Genomic DNA, 15,686 nt, shown 5'->3' on the forward strand with positions numbered 1-15,686 from the left:
ACAACACTTATCAGGCCAATATTAGAATATGCCAGCGCCGTGTGGGACCCCGACACAAAAAAATTACAAAGACAAGATTGAAAAAAAGTACAAAGAGCAGCTGCAGGATTCGCAACCGGGATGCAAATCCAGATCCCCGAGTTGTGCCACGTCCTCCCTCCAGTCACTTGGATGGAAACAATTGAAAACCGTCGCAATGTATTCCGTACTGTTTGTTTAATTTTTTGAAAGATGACAAAACAAATTGAAGAAACCAAAGACAAAAATAAATAAAAACATAAACGACAATTTTAAGAGAGGAAGAAGGAGAACATACTTGAAAAGAAACAAACAAATGAACAAACGAACTTTTTAAAAACCATCCTCGACCCACAGCACATACCATAATCCCAAGCTACATAAAAAGCAAATCAGATAGATAGGCTACACGTAGATACAATGCATCACAATACATACAATCATTTACAAGAACAGACACATACAAACACTTTCCCACGAACTATAAATGATTGGAATGTGCTGCCGTTGAATACTTGTAAACTTTCAAAACAGTTCTGAATGCACTCGCTCGTCAAAGTAATCTGTGACTGCTCCTTGATTTGTTTGGACTCTAACTGAATATTTACAGTGATGGGCCCGTGGGGCATTTTGCAAATACAAGCCATTGAAGATTGAAGAAGTCTAACCAAATATGTGTACGCTACACTGATACACTTTTTGTAACCAAATTTATAAAAGTGTCAATTAAGCAATCTCAAAACACTTGCAGAAAACAAATCAACCACTTAACAACAACAACACAACACCATCATGATCATCAACATCAACATAAAAAAACAACAATGACAAGCAAACAACAGAACATGCAACTGGTTTATCACCAAAAAAAACAACACAATTTTGACTCGGTTGCAACATCAGTCAATCAATTGTCAGCAATGTGCGTTCTGAGACCAGGTTAAGGTGAGGAAATGGCCGAACGACCCAGAGCGTCTTGAGAATCACTTCATTTTGAGGAAACTTGGGACTCTTTCTCGTTATATCAAGAAGGAAAACGGACAGCACAAGAAAGCACCTAATTGAATAGAATGTCTATTCCGCTTATTGTTTATTTTTCTCGTGTTCAACGATTCATAATCACATTCCGTGAGATGTTAAGAAATAAAATATGGTCAAATAAAACGTCAAGACTATACTTCTGGTTAAAAGGGTAACGATGGTTCTATTTCTGTAGAATTAAGTTTAATAAACTTCTTATAGCCGAAATATTATAAGGCCAACTTTTAGACTGTAGATAGTCCCGCGTGTACCTACTTGTTTGCAGGTCTCATGTCTGATAACCCAAATTGTTATAGGCTCATTGCTGTTAAACCAACGCAAAATATACTACATTGGGAGGGGGAGGGGGGGGGGCTTCCGCACGTAAAATTTGTTCTACAGCTTTTTAAAATGCTTCTAAAATTGACAAATTGGATAAATAAACGCTTGACAAAAGATCCACTTAAAGATAATATAAAGTGAAGATACCTCGAGCGAGAAACGTGCGGAAGGCCTCACACTCCATTACAACAATATTTAATCAATAAATGCGTTTGGTTATCAGATCTGAGAATAAGAATATTATGTCAGACAGTCCTCATTGCTCTCTCAGACACTTGCTTAAAAAAAATAACTGCATGTACACGTTAAGAGGTTCTCCACCTGAAAGTCATTTAATCCTAAAACAAAGAGGGCATAGACCTTCAACCTAGACAAAACAGAAGATATTTCTTCAATTCTGAATGAGTATGTTTTTAAAATGATATTCCTCCTTCAAAATATCGGAGTAAAACTAATCTGACAGATAGCTGATCTAAGAAAATGGTTGATCTGGTGGTGCAATTGTGGATAAGATAAACATTTATAACTAAACTGAAACCAGATGGATATCAGTGTCTCTATTCAAATAACAACAATCACAATTAATCCTTTTGATTACGTCAATTAACCAGTTAAGTGCCATTCTGTGGAAAAACTTGTATTTAATAATTTGGCCACAAAACTCGTCCTTTAAATATCGATCAATTTGATTTTGGCAAAGACTCTCAAATCTGGGTCCTCGCGAGTTTTTCCAGAGGACAAAAGTTAGCTTGCTAATATTCCCGAAATTAGAATGGTATTGGTTCTTTTGCTTTTGGCTGTTTTTAAAAGACCTTTTAAAATCATTTTGTTTGTTTGTTTGTTTGAGGTTTTATTTGCGTTAAAAATTATCCTACCCTAGAAGACCGCGATGTACGAGATACATGATTGTAATGCCACGGCAACAGAATGTCCTGTCCATTAATACTTTATAATCATAGAATACACCCTTTTCTTCCCGAGGAATAAAATATAAATGTTTGTCTCAATTTCTATTTTAATCTTCTCAGCAATTTTATCAGTCCAACCTTGTCATCCACATCTTTTTGTCGCTCTTCCTCTTCTCTTTCCATCACCTCCTGCTCCTCATTCATCTCCTCATGCTTCTCCACTGTCCTCGTCCTCCTCGTCCTCGTCCTCCTCCTCCTCCTCCTCCTCCTCTCTCTTATCCTCTTCCTCTTCTCTATCCTCCTTGTCCTTCTCCTCCCCATCCTCCTCCCCCTCCTCCGCCTTCTCCTCATCCTCCTTCTCCTCTTCTTCTTCCTGTTTTTCTTCTTCTTCTTCTTCTTCTTCTTCTTCTTCTTCTTCTTCTTCTTCTTCTTCTTCTTCTTCTTCAACTCACACTGAAGCTGACTTCCATTCTCAATAATAGCAACCCAATTTGGATTTAACATGGCTTTAAAAACAGATTTCACACACACACACACACACACACACACATACACACACACATTCACACTCATACACACACATACACAATAAATTAAAAGGCAATATGAAATCTTTTTAAATATTTACGTTAAACACATCGCCAACTTTTTCCTTTTCCAGTCAACTTACCTATTGCCCATCATTTGACAAAAATCCACCGCAGCAGTAAAATACGCATTTTCTTTACTCATGGAGTCAACTGAAGCCATGGAGATCGAAGAAAGCCATCAAAGCGACGGTGGAAGCGGCGAAGAGCAACACGATAAGATGGAAAACGGAGCACAGTCAAAATCCACACATGAGGATGAAAATGGACAAGAAAATGGTGTAGGGAGACCATCGGCAGGAGAAGGAAGTGCAGAACAACAGGGTACCAAACCAGAGGAAGCGCCGTTCGTGCAGGGCAATGCAGAGGCCAGTGCTGAAGGGGGCTCTGAGCCAGTAACGGAGACAGATGCTCAACCTGAGATCAAAACGGAGATCGAATCTACGCTTGAAGTTGAGGCTGAGCCAGCACCCGAAACAGAAACTGAACCTACAGAAGAAACGGGGGTTGAACCTACCGAGGCTGTACAAGAGATTGGGGGCGAACCAAAAGCCGAAACGGAAGGTACAACTCCACCCGAAACGGAAGGCGAAACAGAAGCTGAACAGAAAATAGAACATGTAACCAAAACGAGTGTCGAACCTGCAGCTGAAATTGCTGATGAACTGACAGCCCAAACAGGGGTCGAAAGTGAAACAAGAATTGGAGTGGAACCCGCAAGTGAAACGGGTTTTGAACCCGTGACCCAACCAGAGGATGGGACAATTGAAGCAGGGGATGAAGAACCGTTTATTGGTGAAAAAGAAAGCGCTCAATATTTTGAGCAAGAAGAACAACTTGCAGAGAGCGGAGCTGGTGGCGAAGTGTCTGGTTTGGAAGAAGACAGCACAGCAGCAGGAGACGCCGAATTATCAGATGCTCCAGAAGCCATGCAAACAGCTGAAGCGATTGATGATGTCGGTGCATTTGTGGATATCCAGGATGAGGAAGTAGAAGAAGAACTCCCGGAAATGAGAGAATTTATGGGGGCTGAAAGAAGATCTGAAGAAATGTCCGAGATGGTTTTGAAAGGTTTGTTATCTCGCATCTATAAAAGCTGTATTCGTGTATAAGTGCTTTTAGTGTTACATGTATATATATATATTATATATATATAATATATATATATATATATATATATATGCATGTGTTTGGTTGTGTGTGTTATGTATGTGATACGAGTATCTTTATCTTTAATCAGGTTTGTTGAATAATCATTAATGATTGTATTACTATATTGTTACAGAGACAAGTTGCTTTCAGTTGATTTTATCGAGTTTGGAAAGGCTTAAGTGGTGATTATCAAAAGGATTGCAATTTGAATAGAAGTGGTACAAACAATACAAACATTTCATAAACAAAATTGACTGAAACCATTATCAAAAGGATTGCAATTTGAATAGAAGTGGTACACAGCAATACAAACATTTCATAAACAAAATTGACTGAAACCATTATCAAAAGGATTGCAATTTGAATAGAAGTGGTACACAGCAATACAACATTCATAAACAAAATTGACTGAACCATATCAAAAGGATTGCAATTTGAATAGAAGTGTAACGCAATACAAACATTCATAACAAAATTGACTGAAACATTATCAAAAGGATTGCAATTTGAATAGAAGTGGTACAAACAATACAAACATTTCATAAACAAAATTGACTGAAACCATTATCAAAAGGATTGCAATTTGAATAGAAGTGGTACACAGCAATACAAACATTTCATAAACAAAATTGACTGAAACCATTATCAAAAGGATTGCAATTTGAATAGAAGTGGTACAAACAATACAAACATTTCATAAACAAAATTGACTGAAACCATTCTCAAAAATGGTGCTTTAATTAAATACATTTTTGATAGGTTTGTCTGTTATTACTCTTCTTTTTTATTGGCATGGTCTACATTACATAAATAAATCAGTCAATCAATCAATCAATCAATCAATCACTAAAGTGATAGACGGGCTGCAGACACCAACAGCCGTGTCTATTCAATCCTCTTTGTCAACATCCGTCCTCAAAAACTCTACGACCTCACACTTGTCATCATCATGTTTTGAGTTTCTCCATAAAATTTGACAAACCACCATCAAAGCGGTTTTATATGAGAGTGTGAAGTTTGAAAGTGATTTAAAGTAAACTTGACCTGCAACGTGACATTTTAGTTATTGTAAACCTGATAAAGTATATGATATGACGATGATAATGATGATAATAATGATGATGATGATGATGATGATGATGATGATGATGATGACGATGATGATGAAGATGATGATTATGATAATAATAATAATAATAATAATAATAATAATAATAATAATAATAATAATAATAATAATAATAATAATAATAATAATAACTGAGCTTTTATATAACGCAATATACACTAAAAGTGCTCAAAGCGCTTTGCAAGGGGTCAATGACCAACAGCAAAAGTAACATGGAGAACAAGACATGACGCCTGTTAGGCGATATTGCAGTTTTTTTTCCTTACATAGACAACACTGTTGACAACCAGGTACTCATTTTACACCTGAGTATGACGAGAGCATGTGAGTAAAGACCCAACTATGCGCCGAGCAAGGCTCGAACCCAGGAACTTCCGATCCAAAAGCGAGTGTCAGACAACTAGACCACATAGCCGCATAATAATACTAATATATAATAATATATAATAATAATATAATATAATAATATAATAATAATTAATAATAATAATAATAATAATAATAATAATAATAATAATAATAATAATAATAATAATAATAAAAATAATAATAATATATAATAATAATAATAATAAACAATAAAAAAAGTAGCTCGTATCTCCAACTATTTATTTTCCAGCCACTCCGTCACACATGAAATAATATTTGACAAGAAATATTTTAAAATTTGAGAGATCTAAATGTTACCAAGTAACTATTTTTTATGAAGTACACAAGAGCGTTTAACTCTATTTCAGTAGTGAGAATTACTTAAAATTTTGTGATATTCTAAAGGATTCATGATTTTGTCTTTGAGAATTGATTCTATACTTTTTCATAAAAATAGGTTAAACTAATATGTCTGTAATTTTCAAGTTCGCTTCTATTGACTTTGATAAATGACTGTTGTGTCGGTAAATTTAAAATGATAATATACTGCATAGATATTCACAATATAGGTACAATACTTTGATTAAGTAACGAAAGATAAACTAAGATTAATTTGCCATGAACGGTAGTGTCGACAGAAAATAAAACATCCAAACGCAATCATCTCATAGACATACTAGTTTCCATTTAACTATCAGTTGAAAGTAGCGTTTGGCTTCCAAAAATGGAAACTGGAGCATCTGGTGTTACCTTATAGGGTGGTGAAAATAGAGGACAGCTCTATTGTCGTCCACGGATGTGTACTGGCATTTGTCCATCGGTCAATAAACATGGCATCTTTCGCTTGTTTCAATCTTTCAGAGCCAAACTGGCTAGAGAGTCCGAGTATATCCGGGTTTGTGTAGCGTTAAACGGAGACTGATAATTTGCTTTCTACTCATTGGATAGGACGCTAGTTTAAATCAAAGTGCTTTCTAAATTATCAAACAGACCCTGCTATGTTATAAATGCTGGTTGGACAAACAGGCAAAAAAAAAAAAAAAAACAACCTTAAGGACGTTACCATTCTTTTTTTTATGAAAAGAATGCTCTACAAACTGAACAATCGGGATCCCTGGAAACACGGGCTTGGCTTACTTGACTTAAAATTTTTCGCTTTGTAGCCTCAGCGGCCCTCATGATTTCTGTACAGAGGAATCTCCATTCCTGATTGTTTTATGCCATGTCACTGATGTTATTGATGTTTAGACTTAATGTTAAGCCGAGGTAGATGTTAGGCAATCTTTTGAGATCGTTGTTGAGTGTTAATGGTTAATGTTAATGAGGTGACAAGGCGTCCTTTGTATTTCGGTCCCAAATTGGTGAAGTAGAATGACAGTTTTATTTGCTGGTAATTTAAGGATCTTGTGTCAGGATGTTTCCACACAGGCTCAATATAGCTTTAAATATTTGAAGAGAGATCGGTGTTCCGTTACACTTTTGGTAAAGTGCTTTTTTGTTATTTTTGTAGGGTATTTTATTCCCTGAATTGTTCTGAGTTTGTTTAAGATGGGCTTAATAATGCAAAATAAAATAAAATACTGCTGCCTCTGTAGCTTGTTGTGATGTTGAACATTAAGACTAATTGTAAATGACACGTTGTTTCTTGGAGACTTTACGTTTACATTTTGTACATTTATTTTATTAAAATATTTTTACTACAGGCGGCCACAACAAACCACCCAGCGCAAAACCTCCCAAGAAGATCCAAGGACATGAGAAAAAGTATAGGAAGTCATACCCCCATATTGCCCGGCGTTTCAAAGAAAATGACATTCAAAGCGCTCTCAGGGTAAATTGATAATGTCTTAGATTATATTCAACACATTTGGTTGTTTGAAGTATTTAACACTACCTAGGGAATGTATTCCATGCTTGATTCAGTCCTTTGGCTACATACCAAGTCACAATCACAGACACTCATACATAGAAGACTCGTATGTCAGATTTGTGGCTTATTTTTTATTTTAATAGAATGTTTAACTTGCAGGCATTATTTTCCTAATATGGTTTTTTAAAGTTCTTCTCTCGCCTATAAACAACGTAGAATTTCCCTAGACGATTTGAGAGCCATTCTATTTTATCGATATGTGATGTTAAACACATCTGAAACAACACGAGGAAAGGCGCTTTGTGATTGTATGGAAAAATTACAAGTTACAACAACCAGGATAGTGTGTTTATAAACCAACTATTTCTTGCCAATACAAAAGCAGCCTTTAAATAGTGAACACTTAAAAATTGTTGGGATATCGTTAAGAAAATGTTGAGAATGAATTTAGTCTTTGCTGGTAAAATTCACCAGTTAAATAGGATCGAATGTGTCGTCAACGGCTATCAACTATCAGCTAATTATAACCGCGCTCATATGAAATATCATTAGACATCATTATAAAATTGCAAATTTTTATACCGGGAAACACGAGAAATCTTTGAAATATTTATATGATTGAAGATTTATCGAAGCGCTGATATAGCATAAACGTTTTCATTCAATTAGATAAAAAGAGCATTGACTGAATAGGTACTTAAAAGTAGTTTCCACGCTTTCCACATTCTTGGTGTTGCTTTCAATAACCATATGAAGGCATGGCTTGATTGTACTTTAACCTCCTATTATATTTTATAGTACTAGTAAAAATCCCGCAATTTTGCGGGGAAAGAACTATTTTCATTCGATATTGCCTGAATCATTTTCTTGATTAGCTTGATTACGATTAGATGCACACTTTAATCGATGTGCTTATCGTCGCTGCCATGCTTTATTCGGCATGATTTTAGTTTATCAGCCAGTAGATATCAATATCAATAAGTCACAAGACTTTACCACGCTTGACTTGGGAGGCCTTCCGAAAGCTCCTACAAAGGGAAACAACTTAAATAATATTCCCTCAACTAACCCCAAGAAAAAGTAAAACCTAGACTACCTTTAACTAACCCTAATAGGAAAATAAACACCCTAGCTTTATGACTAACCCTTATAGAAAAAAACCCTCGGACTGCTTTGCACTACCTTTCAATACTTCACAAATTAAAATGGCGGCCGAGAATCAAAACAATGGTCAAATTAGGAAATTTTAAACTTTCACAAATCTATCAAGGTTTGTTCTATAGTTTTTTAAATGCTTCTTTATGATGACAAATTGAATAAATAAACGCCTGAAAAAAGATCTACGGTGAAAATACAAATTGAAAGAATACTGGGGAAGTAGGAGCTTTCGGAATGTCTCCCCCCTAGCACCTTTACTAAGCCTTATGACTAACCCTAATAGAAAAAAAATCCTCACAAATCTATATGATGACAAATTGAATAAATAAACGCCTGACAAAAGATCAACGGTGAAAATACAAATTGAAAGAATACTGGGGATGTAGGAGCTTTTGGAATGTCTCCACTTTACCTAACTTATGTGAGGTCAAATGAAAATCTGAAGCAGACGAGAAAAATATCAAGTTCGTTGGGGCTAGAAGCTAGACAGATACAATTGACAGTTTGCCGACAACGTTTAATTAAATATTTCCCAGGGCAATAATTATCACATCGATGGCATAAAAACGACCGTAATATCAGCAGTAATATTAGTTGACGTTGTTAATCGGTGAAACTTGTTTAAAATTTGTGTAAATCCGAATACCTTCATGTGATCAAGTGAATAATATCACTATGAATGCCCCGATTTGCTGAAAAATGCCAACACACACACATATATACACCACACACAACAGACACACACAAACACACACACACACACACACGAACACACACAAACATACACGCAATTAGAACATACTACTAGATAACAAGACTGATCACCGCTAAATCAACAACACAACGGAAGTAATAATAATACTTGATGTCATAAATAGATGAAGCAAACTGACAACTTTTTACAGTGACGAAATTGGTTGATTTTTAGAGTGTTAGTGTCGTCGGTACGTATTTTATGATATCTGTGTGACTCAACGAACTGACTTTAAATTGAAAAAGGAAATCAAGTTATCTGTTTATCTATCTGTAAAAAATACATTTCTAATTTTCAAATCTTTCAGTAGAGTTGTGCGCCGTATCATTTTTTTATTGACTGAAATAAGCACAATGTTCTCCACAATGCTATATTTTTTAAAGAAAGGATTACCCATGTGAGATGTAAAAACTATAAACCTAAGATTAAACGATATCTGACTATATCAAAGCCCGAGTTATTGAAGCTCAATTCGCATCGCAATTTCTGTACTCTTGGTGAATGTGTTAAGATTTAACCTCAGGTTATAATTCTAATCAAACCCGTCTGTAAATATTTAACCGTCATTGTCTCGAGTAGTTAAAATGGCTCGAGTTTAATGAAAGGTTATGCTCTTGCAAAGTGGTTAATCATTAATTATATATATAAATAGTATTTGTTTCCTTTCCCCAAACGTTAACGTTCCCTAGAAAAACATCGATCACCCTTTATCCCACTATATTCAGGTTTAAAAGAGTACCTTAGTATAAATGGCTGTTCCAAGACTTGATAAGTTCAATAAGCCCCAATGGAAGAAAATGTTGAATATGAACACAACAGTCCTGTTACATGTCATCAAAACTTTCTTGCATTTATTATCCTTTGTCTACAGAAACCCGCACCAGCACACGATTACTTTGGACTCATTTTCTCTGCGGAATCAGAGAGTAAGTTTCGTATGATATTAAAAATAAAGTCTAAAGCATTACAATCGTATACTGACAAACACTTGACCAGAAAACCTTTCCTTCATTGACATATCGAATTTTAGCCAGTTAACTGCCGTACTCTGGGAAAACTCTTCCTGCCCTTCAAACATTGATCCATTAAAATGACCCTCATATTGGCAAAAACTCTCAAATCTGGGACTTCTTTGGCAAAAACTCTCAATGAACCAATAAAAATAAAATCAAAGTTGTAAAATATAGAAAACGCAGGGTCCTTTGTGAGGTAAGCGTACAAATCCGACGCCTTATAGACGGTGGATCGTCTATGTAGAATCCACCTCACTTTGATGGTGCTCAGTGACATAGGATTTAGAGGAGATTTTATAAATGGTTTTACTGCATCGGGGTGAATTCTGAAATGTCGTGAGGTTAAGGAAGGAATGAGATACGGTTAAGTATTATAGTAATATAAATAGCACAGTATAGGAATTATAGATACTACTGTAATAAGAAATTTAAGGTAATCATCACACCACCATCACCACCACCACCAACACCACCATCATCATCATTATCATCATCATCATCATCATCATCATCATCATCATCATCATCATCATCATCATTATAATCATCATCATAATCGTCATCGTCGTTGTCGTCGTCATCATCAGCATCATCAACATAATCATCATTACCATCACAATCACAATCAGTATAATTAGATTTCTTCTTATCATCATCATTGCCATCATCATAATTTATAGCGGCTAACTCAAGCAAATTTAGCATTGCTTTCGGAGGAAATTCACATTAACAAGAATAAAATGTGTAAGTAAAGAGGTTTTTGTACCAAAGATTTGTAATACATTTTAAAGCCTTGGTTTTGTCAAAAGCAAGGAGCAAAACTCTTTAGCCTCTAACGCTTCCTTCTTGTGAATTTAAGTCATTTGAAGTCTTGGTAATTTGTCATTGCTCAAGTAGAATACACAAAACATGCTCGATCACCTCATTGGAATTTATCTAAAATAATTACCAACCTCAATCTACGATCAACATTAACCATGGCACTCAACAACATCAGAGAATTGACATTAAACAGACAGGAATGGAGATTCCTCAGTACAGAAATCGAGTAGGCCAATAAGTCTGCAAAGTCGGTCGACTAGCCAGCAAACAGCTTTAAGTCAAGGACGTCAAGTAAATTAAAGTAACATGGGTTTATTCAAAAGGATAAAAGCAAGTAACACTTTTTGTATGTAGTATTGTATAATTATTGTTTATTGTTCTTGTTTTTTTGTTGATGTTGTTGTGAATGATGTTGTTGATAGTGGTGGTGTGTACAATTTGTTTTGGTTGTCATCAAAGCTGTCTGAACTATTTTGTCTCTTTCATTGGCATGTTTCCAAATAGGACCCCCGAGCTATTACCACAACTATTTCTTGCCAATACAGAAGCAGCCTTTGAATAGTCAACACCTGAAGATTGTTGGGAAATCGTAAGTTTTCTAGCCTTTGACTCCGAATTAGATTCAAGTAAATGGAACGATCTTGTGCTGACATTTAATACTAGCACCATTCGTAAAAAATATTGATAGATGGATGGATAGATAATCACAATGTTACTGGTAATAATTGTAATGATAATAATGATGATGATGATGATGATGATGATGATGATGATGATGGTGATGGTGATGGTGGTGGTGGTGGTGGTGATAATGATCATAAAATTCTTCTTATAGTAGTATCTATAATTCCTATACTGTGTTGTTTATGTTACTATAATACTTATCTGTAACTCATTTTTCCTTAACCTCAGAATTCGCCCCGATGCAGTAAAATCATTTATAAAAGCTCCTCTAAATTCTATGTCACTGAGCACCATCAAAGTAAGGTGGATTCTACATAGACGATCCACCGTCTATAAGGCGTCGGATTTATATGCCTACCTCACAAAGTAACCTATGTATTTTTTAAGATTTACAATTTTTATTTTATTTTTATTTGTTCATTGTGGTTCTTTGATAAATTAGTTCCATTTACATGTTTTTGATTTATCTTACAGGCCTTTTATCGACGTTTACGTTATCGCTCCCGAATATACTCTATATTTTTTGTTGATAAGTTAAAAAAAGAGGATTAACTGACATGTTAAAGAGTAGTTTAAGTCCAAAAATATGACTAGTGCCTTGAAAGTGTCATATATCGTTCTAAATGTAAAATTTTGCTGTTGATAGGGGACCCTTGTTAGGTCTTTGAGCACATTATGTGGATGTTCCGCTTTAAAAAATATATTTTACCTTTCTCAAAAGAGACTGTCCTAGTCCTAACAAATTGTTCACTGTGACCTATAGTCTCAATACAGCATTCCATCGGGACGAACTTGATGCCAACATAAAGATTGTACATAGAAAATTACCAGTTAAGTGAAAATTTAGTATTTGTCTCTTGATCCCCCTTTTCATCAACTATAGAAAAATCGTCACATTCGCTAAGACGAACCAACTTTTTAAAAACATGTTTGTTATAACTATAAAAACTTGATACTGTTGTAGACCTAGTTTTGCTGAACAAAATTATGTATAGGACGTAGTTGCTTTTCTGTTTTAGTAAGAAAAATATATTTTTGCGTGGGGCGGTGTGAAGTTGCGGGAAAAATCCTACCATGGTTGGTAAAGGGAAAGTTAATAAACTTCATATATTTATTATCCTCAATGACATGTGAAAACTTAACTCAGTGTCTTAACATTTTGATTATAATTCAAATTGTAAACATCTGGCTGATTCAAACGTTTTGGCATTTTAAACCGATTTGTTACATCTAGTTTCAATGTCTTATTTCAGATATGGCAAAGTAGAACATGTCTACCAGCTGTCGAACAACTCAGCACTCGTGGTGTTTGAGGAACTAGAGTCCGCATTGGCGGCGATCAAGGACCCAGGATTGGGGTACCCTTGGGGACGACTCATTGCTGATTGGTTGGAGCCCCGAATGAACAACAGAAACTATTTCAATAAATGTGCTGGCGCTGAAGTATTTGCTAATGGAATTCCACGCCAGCATTGGGTTCAAAACCAGAAATCAGACCTTCGATATTAGTCCCCTGATTAGTTATGCTTCATCTCTATCTCCATTGCCGTACTTTTGATATCCAGCAAACAAGAACACATTGTCTGGGGTTTTTTCTTGGGTAAAAAAAAGTTCAATCTCTGTGCACTTCTAGTTTGTTGCTTAAAATGTACATTAGCAATGATGATGATGATGATGATGATGATGATGATGATGATGATGATGATGATGATGAAAATAAAAATGATGATAATAATTTAAATATTGTGCAAACTCCTTAGCTAAAAATAAAACCAACAGATAAATATATTATTACAACAAAAACAAAAAAAAAAAAGAAATGAATAATTTAGAATTGAATAATTTTCACTAGAATACACTTAATTTTTATGTTTATACGTGCATTTTATTATAATTTATTAGCTCTAAAGACCTCAGATAAACTACTCAAACTCTAACCAACTAAATAATATGCCCATCTTTATTTTTTTTAATGGTAAAACTTAATTCTACGCAATTCCCTTAGTCTGTTCCTAAATCGTGATGCACTCACCACCGAGGACAATAGAGAATACATCTATTTTTTGTTGAAATAGTGGTCTCTGATTTCTCTTATATTACTGTCAATATTGTTTATTTATTACCAACCACACTAAAATCCACCTAGCTTTGCCCCTCTCTTTAAGTCCTTTATTACAGTACATTGTACGCTCACAATCCCGTCCCAAATGTGTTTGCTTGATTATGGAAATAGTAAAGAACTTCGCTTATTTCTAACTTCTATATATTTTGACAGCATTTATTGCATGTATGCACATTCACCTTCACTAAGTATACAGTCATTTTAGTTAATAGCAGATTCTCTGTGCACTTTTTAAAAGTCGCATTCCTCGAATGTCATACGTTCGCCAATCAAAATGTTGGCAATAATATGTTTGTATTGTCGTAAAGTCATTATAAAAAGTTACATTCTGACAAGGAAATGCTAACTATGCAGTATGGTTTATGGAACCAAAAATGAAATTCATTAACAAAATCTAACGACTCTAGATACGGCAAAAGAAATCAATAAAAATCTGAAATGATAGATATAAAACAGAACATAAAGATAAAGCAGAAGAAATTTTCAAGAAAAAATACTTACCCCTCCATCCAAAATGTGGTCGAGGCAGGCTGAAATTTTGAGGGATGTTTATTTTTTTTCTTGTATTTTTCTTTCTTTTTTTTTCCAGCAATATTTCATACACATCTTTATACCAGTGCCTGCTCACTAGTTTGGCATTTCCATACAATTGAGTATTTTTGAGAAAAAAAGAAGTCTCCGTACTTTTCACAGTTTTGGGGGGAAATTGTAAATTTACACGAGTTTTTATTTTACTCAATTCTAATTCACTTCGTTTTCTGTTTTATTTTCAAATTTGAGTTTAAATATTGAAATGCTTAGAATGGATAGTAACACGAATAATTTCTATAATTTAGAATAGTCAAAAATAATGGTCTTAGAAATACGAAATCATATTACTATTAATTTGGAATTCGATTTGAGTATAATCTAATTTCACAATGATTTTTTTAAAATAGTTAAATCATAATCAATGTTCTAATGAACTACAATTTTACTTGACATTTAAGCACCTCAGAGTTACAGGTGGTAACTTCACATGAATCGATGTGGTAATAGTGCGGATGTATTGAATGGAAACTTAATATAAATATATGTTTGATGCATTAGATCACAATATAGATAATAATGATAGCAAAAAGTGGTCCCACTGGTACAGATGAGGAATTTTAATAACGACCACGATGGTGTTGATGATGATGATGATGATGATGATGATGATGATGATGATGGTGGTGGTGGTGGTGGTGGTGGTGGTAGTAGTAGCAGTGGTAGCGGTGGTGGTTATGATAATGATGATGATAATGGTGATGGTGATGATGGTGATGATGATGATGATGATGAAACAGAGAGAGGGTGTAAAGAGAGAGAGAAAGAAAGAGAGAGAGAGAGAGAGAGAGAGAGAGAGAGAGAGAGAGAGAGAGAGAGAGAGAGAGAGGTGAATGCATGAATGAAATTCTTTCATAAGGAAATGGCTACATCCCGTCGAACTTTGTGTTCTTGAGCTAGTCACCTCACCCTGGTTCTTTACAAGGCGTTACACAGCGGCTGATGCCTTGGTTATTTCAATTTTCCATTGGAATAGACCTTCAAGATAATTTTCTTTCGGGGACGATTAGGCAACATTTATTTATCTTTTATTTATTTATATTTATTTATCTATTTTTCGTTTCATTGTAGGAAGTTTTTAACATCTTTCTGCGTGTCACATACCCTCTATAAATGCATTGATAACAACGTGAATATGGTAATAATATTC

General features: G+C 34.9%; 1 protein-coding gene across 1 annotated transcript; it reads left to right on the forward strand.

Moving 5' to 3' along the window:
• The first annotated feature begins 1,078 nt into the window (after positions 1 to 1,078).
• LOC144963257 (uncharacterized) lies at positions 1,079 to 13,504 on the forward strand. Its single transcript, XM_078897125.1, has 7 exons — positions 1,079 to 1,210; positions 2,950 to 3,946; positions 7,229 to 7,356; positions 10,179 to 10,233; positions 11,647 to 11,731; positions 12,055 to 12,192; positions 13,080 to 13,504. Exons 2-7 carry the CDS (start codon positions 3,019 to 3,021, stop codon positions 13,333 to 13,335), a joined length of 1,590 nt encoding a protein of 529 aa, XP_078753251.1. The 5' UTR covers positions 1,079 to 1,210; positions 2,950 to 3,018; the 3' UTR covers positions 13,336 to 13,504.
• Positions 13,505 to 15,686: the final 2,182 nt, after the last annotated feature.

This window comes from Berghia stephanieae, chromosome 1 (assembly GCF_034508935.2).
Source record: "Berghia stephanieae isolate SIO BIC M18660-M18661 chromosome 1, UCSD_Bste_1.3, whole genome shotgun sequence".
Taxonomy (NCBI): domain Eukaryota; kingdom Metazoa; phylum Mollusca; class Gastropoda; order Nudibranchia; family Aeolidiidae; genus Berghia; species Berghia stephanieae.